Source organism: Rousettus aegyptiacus, unplaced genomic scaffold (assembly GCF_014176215.1).
Source record: "Rousettus aegyptiacus isolate mRouAeg1 unplaced genomic scaffold, mRouAeg1.p scaffold_m13_p_8, whole genome shotgun sequence".
In the NCBI taxonomy this organism is placed as follows: Eukaryota; Metazoa; Chordata; class Mammalia; order Chiroptera; family Pteropodidae; genus Rousettus; species Rousettus aegyptiacus.
The window spans coordinates 61,170,292-61,185,306 of NW_023416311.1; the positions used below are offsets into that span (position 1 = coordinate 61,170,292).

Genomic DNA, 15,015 nt, shown 5'->3' on the forward strand with positions numbered 1-15,015 from the left:
ATCACTAAATTATTCTTAGATGCAAATTTTTGTAAACAGTGTATTACAGGCTTTGGGGCATGACTCCGAGAAACTGATACTGAAAATTTTAAGTTTTAATGTTATTATTCTTTCAGATATAGGTTAGATTTAAAATTATAAACATGTCAATATACATATGCAAGATATAGTTACTTTACAAAACGTTTACTTTAAGCACAATTAGCCTTATGCAGATGCTTATAATAATAGAGTTTATCTAATTCATTCAGATATCCATGTTCCAATAAGTATAGCATTCTTTCTCTAAAAGTGCTAACAAGAAATATATTGTGAGAATGCATTCTTGTATTTTTGTTGTTTTTGTTAATTTCTGAATAGAAAGATGCATATACAACTTAGGTTCTTTTCATTAGAATCTAGATGTTTTCATCCTCCACATAATCAGAGGAGTAATATGTTGCTGATGTATGTGAATATAAAACCATTAGTAATTCCTTGAACTTTTTCTTTTATACTTAAATGACTCTGAAAGCTTAAAGGTTTCAAGATTGGTTGTATGCTACTACTGAACCTATATCTATATCTGTCTCTCTCAAACATTTTTAAGAATCAATTTTCCTTTCAATCTTAATACCCACAAACCAAAGTTCTATTAAGTAAGTAATTTCTTCTCAGACCTTAGAAAACTTTGTTTTTTTCCTAGGATATCTTATGCTTCACTGTTTCTTGGATGAACTGAAGAACAGAAAATGTATACAATACTTTAGATGTGCTCTATTTGAATAAGCACAGGATACTGTATTCTATTTTAATTCTACAACTCTTATTAGCAACCAGTTATTTTACCAGCTTAATGGTAGCAGACATAACCACTTAACCAAGCAAATTATTCCTTTCTAGAACCAATCACATAAATAAATACATTCAAAAAATAATTATGAATGAGTTAAAAAGGAGTACAAAGGAACAAGAAATAAAAATGAGAAATGACAAGCATTATTTCTTGGTCAAAAGTACTCATGAGTTTTTTTTTTTTTTTTTACTTCTGTTATTGTTGCTATACTAGTAATTTTAACCCCAAAAGAGGTTAAAGTACTTTGTTAAATCTTATCTTCAGATATTTTTACCTAAAAAACCCTCAAAGGTAAATGCAAATTTTAAAGACTCATAATTTCATATATATTTATATAAAATTAAAATTCATCCTTTCTTGTTTATATCTTGTTTTAAACCTTACTTAAATTTTCATCTTCCTAGATCAGCAGTTCTCAATTGTGGAAAGTTCTCTCTGGAACTTTTTATATTCTTAAAAATTGGTACAGATATGAATCATATCTGCTGATATCTATCATAATCAAATTTAAAAGTTATGAAATATTAACTAATTCCTTTAAAAATAATATGCCCACCTCATTACATTACATGGTAACATCAAGAATATGACAAATAATTATAATTAATACTTTAGTGGAAATATCATTTCTACATTTTTGCAAATCTAAATGTCTGGTTTAACTGAAAACTGCTGGATTCTCATATTTGTTTCTGCATTTAATTTGTTGCAATATAATATTTTGCTTAAAGTACATGAAGAATATCTGGCTTCACACAAATATGTAGTTGTGAAAGGGATGAATATTTTAATAGCCTCAGATAATTATAGATATTACACCAAAAACTCAACAAGTGGTACTTTTTTGGAAGGTCAGTTGTAATGTGAAATGTAAAACTATTTATCAATGAATGTTCTGTACCCATTCCAATAACATCTATCTGTCTATCTTGTACTTTGAACAGATCTTTTACCTGTGCGTAATTTAGTAGCATCACCACGGATCATTTAGAAAATAGCTGTTCACTGAGCTATGCAGATCTTCCAGATGTAAATACATTATACGCTATCAAAATATCACATTCTTTAATATTACCATTACTCTCATCAAAAAGTCATTAAGTATTTGGAAAGCTGTCAAACTCCTGATGGCAGATATAGGGTTTCTAAAATTCAAATTTTTGCTTAAAAGCTCAAATTTTGTCACTGGAAACAAATACTGCCAGTTATTTCTTTTGAAATAACAGATTCACTTTGTTCTTTTTTCAACAAAAATGTCAAATATTCAAGTCTGAATAACCATAGTTTGCCTGTCAGTCATTCTCTTATGTAAAAACGGTATGTGCACAAAAGCAGCAGCTACTTCAACTCTCAACTCAGTGCTTTTCCTCAAGACATTAAACTTTGTTAGGCAGCAAAGGTGCTTTATGCGTACTTCCCTTTTCATTACATAAAATATTAAAAAAATGTGTAGCCAAGGGTTGAGATTTAGTAAAATAAATATTTTTTTACTGTTTCCTCAAAAACAGTCTTAAGTGAAACTGGCTTTTTTGTGGGCGTTACACTAAAGTGTGTGGCAGTGAAGAACACTGTAGAGACTGGTGCCACTCTCTTGATTTGTACTAAGACACCAGCAGCATAAATGTCAATAAAAAGGCGACTGATGTCAGTATTATTATGAAAATAGTTTTGATCTCATAGACCTCTGAATACATGAATTGCACTTTATAAACTACTGTCCTAGGTGAGAATTAACATATTATCCAAAATTACTGAATTTATAATTTCTTTATTATATACATTTCCTCTCTTTTTTTTTCCTTTTATTGACTTTTCGATCTCAGTCACAAATAAAGGTATATCAATAAGAACTAAGAAGTCATTATTCTGAAGACAATCATAAATATGAAATTCCTATTTTGAGATTCCAGATACCTGAATCTTCATTTTATAAAACTGTATTTCCAGAATGTATTAATACCTCCCAAAAGTTATCACTATATTTTAAATGCTGCTGTAGATTCAATGAGAAACTCTATATTCAAAAGTAGCCTTAAAATTTCACCAGTAAGAAATTTTCCCAACTATAATTGAAAAAAAATTAACAAAATTTTCTACTAGACTTAAATAGCTTATAGAAACTGATGACAATTATCAAATTATATAATCAAATTATATAGATATAATAAAAACAAAAATTACTATGTTCTATATCATTAATACTTAAAATTATTCATCAATCATGTAAAACAGAAGTTTAATTATCACTTGAGTAGCATATACAGTTGAGGCGTAAATGTCATGTACAAATAAAAATAAATTAAGAGTATAGAATATAAGATAACATCTTATTTTGTCAGCAACAGTCTAATAAAAACGAAGTTATTTCTCCTGTCATCTTCACTGTGGCCACTCTGATCCAAGTCCACAGCCTGAACATAGAAGCCAACGTATTGGAACAATGGACTCAATATTAAAGGTATGTTATTTCTTTAAATCTCAAAACCATCTTGGTCCAAGAGCAATATATTTCAAATTCTTATATGTTATAAAATACCTTATTTCATCAGTGTCTGGTACTTTTGTATAAGGCAGAATGGCTCGAACACGCCTTCTATCTTCCACTGGCTAAAAACCATAAAAAATTATTTACAAAAGATAAATAACCTTTTTATGTCAAAGGCAAATCAAGTATGTTCACATAAAATGAAGGCCAATAAAAATTCACATTATAAACTCTATAGGATCATTCAAACTATTTTTTATTGAGGCTCTAAATACTCAAAACCTATAAATGTTTGTTTTGTTGTTGTTTTTATAGAAATTCTTTTAACAGTATAACCAATATGTTTTTATCAAGTACTATGAACAATTATTAAATTTGAAATAAACTACATGGAACATATAAATTAACTTTGATGATACAGACAGCATCTCAGAATCTTGCAGCAATTTCAGTATTAGCACTACGATATCAGTAATTAATCCTCATCATTCAAAAATATTTGTTAGGCTATCACCATATAGTATTATTTTTAAAAATCAAGTAACTTAAACACAAAATCACAGTAAAATTACTTTTTCTTTTTTAAAGAACTTGTCAGTTTTGCTCTGACAAAACTGGAATCAAAATGTACTGCAACAAATACTTCTTGAGTTATATTATTATTGTTGTTATTATTTTAGGTGAGGCAACCCTTGGTTGACCTCGCAGTTTGTAAGGACCTTGTTAGCTTACAATCCCTTATTTTTTATTTTTTATACCTACAGCTCCTAGTATTCCTAGGTGGTCCCCCATCCACGTACTAACCCAGCCTGACCCTGCTTAGCTTCCAAGATCAGACAGGATCGGGCTTGTTCAGGGTGGCATGGCCATAGACTTTTGAGTTATATTAAATAAACATCAAGAAATGAAACAAGAGCTAATCCAATTAATAAAGTTTTACTTGCCTCTGGTGGTGCAACTGGATAAAGTAATTTTTCTCCTTTAAGCAAACAGGAAACATGACTGTAATAACCTATTAGGTCTGACAGTGAAGAAAAACGTCTTCCACCAATGTAGTAATCTCCACACATAGCAATAATCCTATTTGTACAAAAAAAAAAAAAAAAATACAGTATATAAAAACCTTTAGAGACAATTTTGAAGACCAAGTTCCATAAAATTATAAATCCATAATTTTCAATACTCTTAACTACATCCCTGTATTAAAATACCACTTAATATTTTTATCATGTTAATTATTTGAGGTTATTTCTTTTAACTATATGTACGCAGTAACATGATACATATCACACTTACAAACATCAATTACAAAATTCATTAAAATACTTATAAATCCATCCAGATACCTTTTCTCACTTTCCATATTTAAAACTGAATAACAATTTCAGTAAGTTTTCTCTGGCTAAAAGTAGCTTACAGATCTTGTGAAACATTTACAGAGTATAATAATAATTTCACATTCTACATGTAGTAGTTAGTCCTCTTAAAGCTTATTATAAGATCTAAAAATTAAGAGCAAACATTTTATCAGTTAACATTATAGGCACTAGAAGATTTCTTGAAATCTCTCCAACGAAAATAAAATTGAATGACATATGTGAATATATTTATACAGACCTGTATACTTGTACTTAAAAATCTACATGCTCATTTAATTGAAATGATCGTTTTCAAAGTTTCAGAACACTGAAGCTAAAGGACACAAATTCTGAGTCTTAGTTTCCTATATTTTCAATTACTCTGTATTGCCACTTTACTGCTCAAAGTTTTCTTATAATGTAAAGAATGTATACTTTAGAAGTGATAACTTTATTTGGGGACAGAAATGTCTAATAATACTGTATTTAAAGAAAAATGTAAACATTCAATATCTACTCTAAATCACTGATTAAATCTGTCTCTCCTCCATTATTTAAATGTCACTGACTCATTTACCTTTATTAAAGCAAGTATTTTTATACATAGGACAGTAAAATAGCTATATTGCGTAGCCTCATAACAGAAAATAAAGACTTACCTAAAATGGTTGACAACATTTGTCTGGCTAAGAAATGAAAGTACAAAGGACCCTGGTCTCCGATCACTCTCTCTTATAAGGTAACTACCGGATTTCCCTGCCTGTCTGAGGCGTTCTTCTGCCATAGTTCTATCAAGTTTTCCATGATACCACCTAAGAGAAAAAATTAAGAGATTAGAATAAAAACAACCACAAAATTACTATTGGTAGTTGAAAAACATGCTACTAGAGGTTATAAATACCTACATGAAACTTAAACATTTACATCTTACTTTGAACTAGTTATTTCAATTTCACCTGAATGTTTTTATAGGTTTCAAAAGTATGATTCAATAATATGTCATATGTATACTGCATTATGTGTTCACCAAAGTTAAATTTCCTTCCATCACTATATATTTGACCTTTATCTTAATCTACCTCCCTGCTCCCTCTCCCAAAACTCCATTGTTTTTAACTTCTCAGTCCCTCAAAAAAATTTGCTCAGTTTTTAATTTGTTTTATAAGCTCAGGCTTAATCATCTCACATATGAGTCTTTTCTATTTTTGTCAATCTCTCAACCTCCAAGATTGTCTATCTGTTCAAGATATACTTATTAAAATATCAAATCCTCACTTAGAAAAATAAGAGTAAGATGAACAAATGAAAATTTATGATTATTTTATTATTTCTCTATATGCTAAGGAATTAAGATAATGACATAACTTTATTCCATTTTAGTGTCTCACTCTAGAATAGGAGAATAGAATGATGCTGTCTACCAGCCAGTGTTCTAAGTTCCCATTTCGACATGAAGCTGGTTATTATTCCCTTTGGCCTTAAAATGATCTACTCCATAACCACACATTTTGAATTCGACTCCTCAAATATGTTAATAAACATATGGGAAATAAATACTACCTTTCTCCTTTTAACTTTTCTGTTCTTAGTTTAACTATATTCTACCTACCATATTACCACTCCCAGATAATCTTGCTAAAACGACTGGCTGTAACTCTAGCATCATTCCATGCTACCAATCTATGCCCACAAAAGCCTCCTGGATTGATATACATACAAGCATATTTAGAAACCGATTGGAATTTTCATATGGTTATGGTAACAAATCCACAAAGTACTTTTTATGAAATATTTTTGCATTTGTAATATGTCAGTCATCCAAACTTATTCTTTGGTACTTATAATCTAAATTAAAACATTCAGAGGAAAACAATTAACATTCATAGTACATGTATATAGTTAACATCTAATGATAAGTTAGTTACAACTACTAGACTACTATGCCTTTTTCTGTAAGCCTGTCGTAATGAAAGCTTACTATTCTTGACTGAGTGTATTTTTTTAAAAAACTTAAAATTTCTTGAAAGAATTAATTTTAGTTTTCTTCTAAAAACCAATCCATTTATTTGGAAATCTATACATAAGACTGAAATAAAATAATGAAAAATTTAATCGTGGAGCTTCATTATAAGTTAATAGGAAAAACATAACTGTAAAGAAAGAACAATCAACATTGCATTCCCCTAAAATTCAAGTCTCAATTCAACCATTATCTTTCAGGCTACTCAAGTAAATTTAACTTTCAAAAGTTTTTTGTTTTTTTTTTTAATCTTAAAGGAAAAGTTTAGACTAATGATCATTAAAAGTTCCTTGAAGAGCTAAAATTTAACAACATAGAATCAGGACAAAATTTTGAAATTCTACACTAGAAGTTTATTTAGTTGTGAAAATATATGAGTATATGAGACATCCTTAGAATATAATACTGGTTAACTCTTTATTACCTAAATCAGTGTAGCTATGCCACAGTGCAGATTTACACATCGAACAAAGAAAAATTAAGGAGAATTTTAAGCAAAGGTCCTATTTTTGTGTGCTTGATATTTCTTAAATTTCTGTTGTGTTTTATGCAAAACGTCGATTAAAAGATTTTACTTAATCTCCATCTTTGTGAACTCACCATGAGATAATATAGAGGTGCATAAGGCATTACACAATTACTAATTTATAATAAGTACCTAACTAAAGACCTTTACTAATATGTAAAAGAAGTATTTGTGGTTGTCAGCTTTTACATCTATGTACTCTCCGTAAGCTTTGGGCATTAAAATTCAAGGGAGAGGCATTAGTCTAAATAAACAACTATGTTTCCTGAATATTAGTGATTCCCTTCACCCTGAAAGCTCTTAAGATTCAAATACCAAAAGCAAAACCTGTCATTTCTTGATTACGATTATAAACTGAAATTAAACTATCCAACGATAGGTTTATAAGCACATATGTAAAGTTGGATCTGATTTTCAAAAGTATCTAAAATATCCCACTGCTACAAATGTCAAGCTGTTCTAGAAAAGAAAACTTAAAACTTAAAACTCAGAATTTCCTGAATTAACTTGCTTACTTCAAACTATCAAGGTGAATTATATTAACAAAAATATTTTAAAAGTATATGCAGATATTTTAAAGCTACTACTGAAGCATAAAACATACCAATTAAAATGTTACAATGCACAATCTTTATCCCGTTTAAACACTGGCTAATCAAAAAAAGTCATAAGTATCATACTAGATAAAAATGATTTCATTTAAATTTTATATAGCATGATATGCAGCTAAAACTATTTTATAAATAAATCACAAATCTAATGTGATGTAATCTGATTCAGTGATTTATAGAACCTAAGTAAAGCTCTATATACATTCAGCACTGAGCACTAGTCTTTGGATCTACTTTCAAACAATGCCTCTCAGTCTTTTTTTAAGCTATGATTTGTTGTGATAAACATTTCACCTTCCAGGAGATTCAGAGTCTCTAGGTGGCAAATTCTCATAAAGAATCATTATATATTCTATTTAAATCCCGTAGCTAAAAAAACGCTCTTTCTGAAATCGGTAACATAATTCATTTTATATAAAAAGTGATGTGCAATATGCCTTCTCAAAATATACCATCATACCACAGATACAATGCTCCTGAAGAGGAGACACTTTCATAGTAGATATCTGTTTCTAAGATTCAGTTTAATAATTGTTCAAAGTTATAGTAGGCATCATTATACGGAAATGAAAGAAAACATTTAATCGTGCACACTATTTCTCTAAGTCTTTACAGTCAAAGCCTTAATATATTTCTTTAATGGTAGTTTTGGTGGTAACTGTTATCAAGAAAATTAAAAAAAAAACAACTGGAATCTAAATATTTGAAAGAAACACAGAATAACTAGAGTATAATATGAAGATGTTCTGAGTGTAATATGAGATTACAAAATATCTATGGGTTAAATCTCCTAAATTAAATGTTTTTACTCTGCTTATATTTGTGGCAATTATAACTCACAGACTGAATATGACACACAGTAACTGTTGAATGAAGGAAGAACTGTTGAATTATAAAACAATGTTAAAAAAGGTTTTAGAAGTCCAATTCAACCTCTCTGCCCATTAAAAAAAAAAAAAAATCTCTTCTTTACTGTCCAAGATTAGTAAATTCTGATCCTAGAGGACTGCTATCTTTGTCTGAAAGGATATGAAAACAATTTAGGCTGATAAAACTCAAAGAAGGATACCTTCTAAACTTCTCCAAAAGAGACTAAGTGTACTGGTGAGACAGACTTACCAGAAACCATCTCCAGAACTAGGGTCAAGTCACTACATTTTGTACCTCATTACCATAAATTGTAAAATAGGGAAAATAATCTCCATCTCAACAATCTCCATCAGAACCATTAAATATCTGTCCTGAACTCCTTCAAAGAAAAATATTTTTAAAAAGTACTAACTACTACATAGGTTATAGTAGAGTATAATGGTTAAGGGTAAAGTCTCTGGAGCCATTGCTTATGAATCCTAGCTCTGCTACCTGGCTGTACAAATGTGGACAAATTATTTAATTTCTGAACTTCAGTTTCCTTATCTATATAAGATGTATTCTAATAGTACCTATACTTCATAGAAGCGTGGGTTGATATTATTATTAAATTAACTAATACATATATAAATTATATAAATTACACACACACACACACACACACACACGAAAGACTGCAGGACTGATTAATTAAACTTCATCAATAAAAATCTCAAATTGTATTACTTTACTGTTGCATATCATATAGATGATTAATTTGTGAATCAAGTAAACCACAATTATCTTTTTACTTTCCAGACTTGTTTACTTTCCATTTAATTGTGGGAAGAGAATAAGAGAAACCAATATTGGTTTCTGCTAAAACACTGATTTTAAAAAGAAATTCATTTTCCCAAAACTCCTTTTTTGAACATTACAGATCATACAAATTAATTTGGGCTGGAGACGCAATAGTATTATACACGAGAAATTCTTTCACTCTTCCTGGCAACTCTAGAAGGAAACCCTCAAACGGCTCTATTCTTTCCCCCATGTGAATATATTCCTTGGAGAAAAGCAAGGACAGTATGCATTTGACATACTGTGACTTAAAGTGACTAACACTCTAATAATATAACTAACATGTTCTCCTATTTAAAAGTAAATCCCTCCCCTTCCCCCCTTCCTCCCTCCCTCCATCCCTCCCCCTCAAGGAAAGCAAGAAATTAAAGAAGAAATACATTTTTCTTGGTTAGCTTTGCAATTTTTTGTTGAGAAATGTAACAGGCAGATATTGAGTCCCTTGTCTTCATTTCTTTAGAAACTACACAATCACTACCTAAAATATGATATCTAAGATGAAACTACATATATGAAATAAATCAACAATAACAGACAAGTTGACAAGTTGCAGAAATCATTTTCCTTTTAAATTTGGAACCACATGAATTTTTTTTTATATAAATATATATTATATATTAGTGGGAGCACATTTGAGGGGCCTAAGAGGGGCCGTTGTGCTTTTCAGATGGTCTCTCCTAATCAGGAAGAATATAGAAATCTATATAGAGAATATAGTTTAGAATTTAGAATACAGAAAACGGCTTGGTCTGAATATAGACACTTCATTCAAACTACACAATTTTTTAAAACTTGACAATTTTAAATGGAAACTGTCACTACAGTAGAAAACAATTAAAACAGTGCTACCATCATCAGACTTCCTTCTTCTAAAAAGGAAATTAAATTGACATTCCCAACAGATCACTTTTACTTTCCACTATGCAATTCCTCTTAGTATGTCACTGTCACCAAAGTTCTTACATAGAAATATACATGCAGAAATCCAGTTGCCAAGAAATCTCTTCTGTAACCAGAATCACTTGAGACTCTCTGTGCTCAATCATACTACAAACTTCTAAAGTTTTTCTGTAATTCTCAAAGATGCTAATCAGATTTTCTTACACATGCTTGTCCTTTATGAAATTAAATTGGTTATTTCAGGTTGGTAAGACATGTATGTATAAATTTGCTAAAAGTACTATATTCTCCTAAAGCCCCCATATTTCCTTTTAACAAACATAGTTCCTACTGTCATATAGTCTGGAATGATAAGAAAAAGAAACTTACTTTTCAAAGTGAAGGGGAAAGTAAAATATACCTTATTAAGTGATTCTATTAGGTCTTTTTTCATATTGCTATGAGAGAGACTAAAATTTACTAGTAAATTCACTTGAACAACCAATAGGCTAAAGCATAACAGGTGTAGCACACCTCAGACCAACTATATCACTTAAGCTTGAGAAGAAATATTCGCATGTATTATGTTAGATATTTTGAGTATATTTGTGTTTTAGGCAAATATCAAGTGTGTGTGTATTTATGTATTTAGTTATGTACCTCAGATCAAATGAAGTCAAAGTAAGAGCAAACATTCTATTCCCTTTTGCCATAGATAACATATTTAAAGTCCAAAAGAGGTTTTTGTTCTGGCAAGTTATTTCAAATGAAAGAACACTGTCACATGTTCTAGCCATCCAAAAATTTAGTCTATGGAAAGACTAATATGCACAAGGTGGAACCAACACCATGCTTATATAGATAACTGAAATGCACTCCACAAACTCTTATTCTCACTACCTTTCACTTCTATCGCCTAGAAAACAGATAATGAAGGGCAGGAAAAGCTACTCTCTGAAAATGTTATGCACTAATCAAACACATTTAAAAGAAAAAGAAAAAGCACAATACCTACTAACAGGACGCTAATATCAGTTCCTATCTTACAGCCTCAATCTCATCTATGTAATTTCATTCCCCCAAAACTACCAATTCATATAGTTCAGTTTTTCTTAGAACTTTGTCGAATTATAGTGTTATAACCAGAAAGCGCCTAAAATAGGACAAGGAAATGACTTGTGGCCATCTAGTCCAATGCATTGCTTCGACATAGCTGTACACTACCTTGAAGCAAACCTTTATTTAAAAATAAACTTTTTTTTTTTTTAAATTTCACAAGATGGTGATTCAGTGGCTACCTATTGCAGCCAAAACATTTAACCTGTATTTTAAGATATATACCTTTAAAACACTAAATTTGAAGGTTAAAAGTAATCTTTAGTCAAACATTGTCTTTTATTTAGTCCATCTCCAACAAACTATATGCCAAACATTGTGCTACACAGTAGAAAAACAAGTTAAATCACAGAACACCATAACAAGAGTTTATGATCTAGTGGAGAATAGAGATAACAGGCAAGTAAGTAACAGAATGTGGGGTCATATAGAAAAAATATCAGTCTTAGGATTTTAGTATATAATTCCTGAAAAACACTGATGGCTAAACAGAAACAAAGGATAAGTAGCAGCTAATTCAAAGGAAGGAAGGGACTGAGAAGGTGAGAAAGATGTCACAGGCAGAGGGAAAAGTACAGGCAAAAAAAAGTTTATATACAGATATAGGAACATAAAAATACTTAAAACTTTCAAGATATACTTTACAAGTCTAATTCTTATCAGATGAGAAGAATATAAGCTTTCCAATTAGACTAGACTTATAAACTTACTGGCTGAAGGTTCTTTCAGTTCCTCAAACAGAAATATATCTCCAAGAACATTTTACAAGTTCAAATATTCGCAGATCTATCCTCTCTCATCTGGTACCTACGGTGGGGGACAGGTATTATACCATGGCACTCAAAATTCTCCATGACATGTCCATTATTCTCCTTTAGGTCCCCTATAACCCAACCAAATTACTTTTATACATTCAAGAAATCTTTTTTAAGTACCTACTATATTTTAGGTGCTATTTTATTAGACACTGGTTTTAATCCTCTGTGCTTCAAGGTGTTTTTCCTATATAACATTTTCTTTTTTAAATGAAAGTGAAAACATTATACAATTGAGCCAAAGGTCAGCCTAAAACTAAAGTGTTGTGTATGGATTTATTTCTTCGGAATTTTCTATTTCTCTATTTATTCTTACTCACGGAAATATATATTATATAGCTCAAACTATAATCTTTATGAGGCTAATCACCAAATTATTCTCTCTAAACCTGGCTTTCCTCCTAGACTTCAGGCCTAAGTTAAAAGGCATCTGCTAAGAATCTTCATCTTAAGGTGAATATATCCAAATCTGAAAAATAAGCAACCACCTTTACCAACACATACACAAACATACACACATCCCTCTTCTTCTCTATTTCTCTATATTGTTAATGGACCAGCTTCCGTCCTAGTGTTCAGACTCTAAATCTCAAAAGCAACTTAAGATTCCTTACTATAGCTCTCTACCCACAAAACTACTGCCAACTTGTGTATTGTATCTCTAATATCACTGAAGATGCAATATACAAATTATTCTCTAGTTTTCCATTCCCTCATTGATTACTTTAGTTCTGGACCTCTTTTCTGCTCATGTTGTTCTTACCCTTCCTACAACTGTGGAAAGATCATCTTCCTAATAGACCCTTCCTAAACTATAGGATAAGCTTAATAATTTCACTCTAATAACTCAAAAAACCTACAAATGGCTATCATCAAATAAAGTACAGATTATTCAACTTGTCATTGAAAGACCACCACAAAAGCCTCCAACCTACCTTTGAGGGAGAGAGGTGCAGAATTTAGAGAAGAGAAAGATGAAAATAAAGTTTAGGTTTGAAGCATGTTTATGATTGTCAAATTTAACTGTTTACTGCTTACCTGGAAAACAGCATGAACTAACCAGTGACTTCTGAAAAGCTGATAAATTTTTTCACTACTAGTTTTTATACTTCTTCAAGTACATTATGAAACCTATAGGCCCTCAATCAATAATTACAGTAACCGCCCAAAGAAAGAATTGTTCATCAAGTAGGTACCATGGCCAGAACAATGATATTTCAGAGAACATTTGTTAAAGGGAGGAAAACTAAGGCATAACCTAATAATTATGTCTCATATTTGCTTTAAATTTATACTCTTCTAGCCTGTTTTTTCAAATAAATAGATCTGGTCTCAAGACATTCCAAAAAGAAATTAAACATTAATAACTGAAATTTATCCACAAGAATGTCAGCTTAAAATCTATTATTTTGATAAATTTGAATATCTGCTATCTTGTTTTCTAAATTTTAATGAAATTACAAATAAATTAAATTACGAATAAATTATCTAAGAAGCCATAGAAAATTGTGAATAAAATTTTGAACTTTCATTAATAGAAATCAAAAGATCAGCCTATATATTTATTTTTTAAAATACGGGTTTTTTTTTAACCTATAGTATACTCTATTTTATATCCACATTGTTTCTTAAGCAAAACAAATAACCATAAATGCCAAGGAGTATTTACTTTGCTTGATTACTAATATATAAAAACAATGGAAAATAAGACTGTTATTCTCAAGCTGCTGCTTCTTAATAGTATATAAAATACAAACAGAAGTTGTTCAACCCTCTCCCATATTAAGCATTCTAACATGAGATACCAGACAGTACTCTATACTTACTCCGAATTGAGATGCTCTCTCTAAACCCCAGACTGCATACTTTTTAAAAAAACATAAGATTTTTTAAAAGGAAGCTTTTGTCTATTAGCCATTAATAAGAACTGCAACATAATTCTGTGCTTATTTATGAAGACAGTAAATATAAAAATCAGAATATATCCATTTTAATATAAAATTCTTTATATTTTAAATAATTTAGAAACTTGATGCTGCCTAGCTCCCAAATATAATGTCCTCAAAAACTGAATATTCAAGATGATTTTGTTTCTCATCTCCAAAATAAAAAGGGGTGTATGCTACTTATGTAATCTAGGTCAAATATCCATCACACTCATCTGGTGTCAAAATATAGAGTATTTACCAATGTAAATCGTTCCTATCTCTCCAGTTGATTTTAAGAACAGACCTTCATTTCCAACAGCTGCTGGGCCTTTCAATCTGGATATCTCAATAGACAACTAAAACCCAATACATCGAAAAAAAAAAAATCTCCTCATCATCATTCTTTCCATTCCCTTCTCCTAACCTCTTCTTTCTCTCAACTCATGTCATCAATCCACGCATCCAGGCTATTAGGTAGAACCATATAGTTTTTCAAGGTCCAAAAAGCAGTTACTTATGGTTCAATCTAGTGGAAACCTCTCTCCAGTATCTTTGACTTATTCCTCTTTCTTGCTTCTTTCATATAAAATCAGTAAGAAAGCCATAAAATTCCAAATTCTCAATGCCCTTTTAGCTATTTGATCTTTTCATTTCCCACTGTCAATACCCTCCCTCATCATGTATAGCAATTCTTGCAACAGTTCTAGATTTACTGCTCTTCCATTTCTTTAT

At 30.4% G+C, this 15,015-nt stretch overlaps 1 protein-coding gene and 1 pseudogene across 2 annotated transcripts in view; both read right to left on the reverse strand.

Moving 5' to 3' along the window:
- The window catches only part of RASA1 (RAS p21 protein activator 1), a 92,024-nt gene that overhangs the window by 46,171 nt on the left and 30,838 nt on the right, over positions 1–15,015 (reverse strand). For both annotated transcript variants that reach the window (XM_016123788.2, XM_016123789.2), the window contains exons 2-4: positions 5,338–5,490; positions 4,265–4,400; positions 3,372–3,442 (exon numbers count right to left, since the gene is read on the reverse strand). In XM_016123788.2, coding sequence (XP_015979274.1) covers positions 3,372–3,442; positions 4,265–4,400; positions 5,338–5,490 — 360 coding nt within the window. The remainder of the gene's footprint in view (positions 1–3,371; positions 3,443–4,264; positions 4,401–5,337; positions 5,491–15,015) is intronic.
- Positions 4,076–4,194, reverse strand: LOC118607563 (annotated as a pseudogene).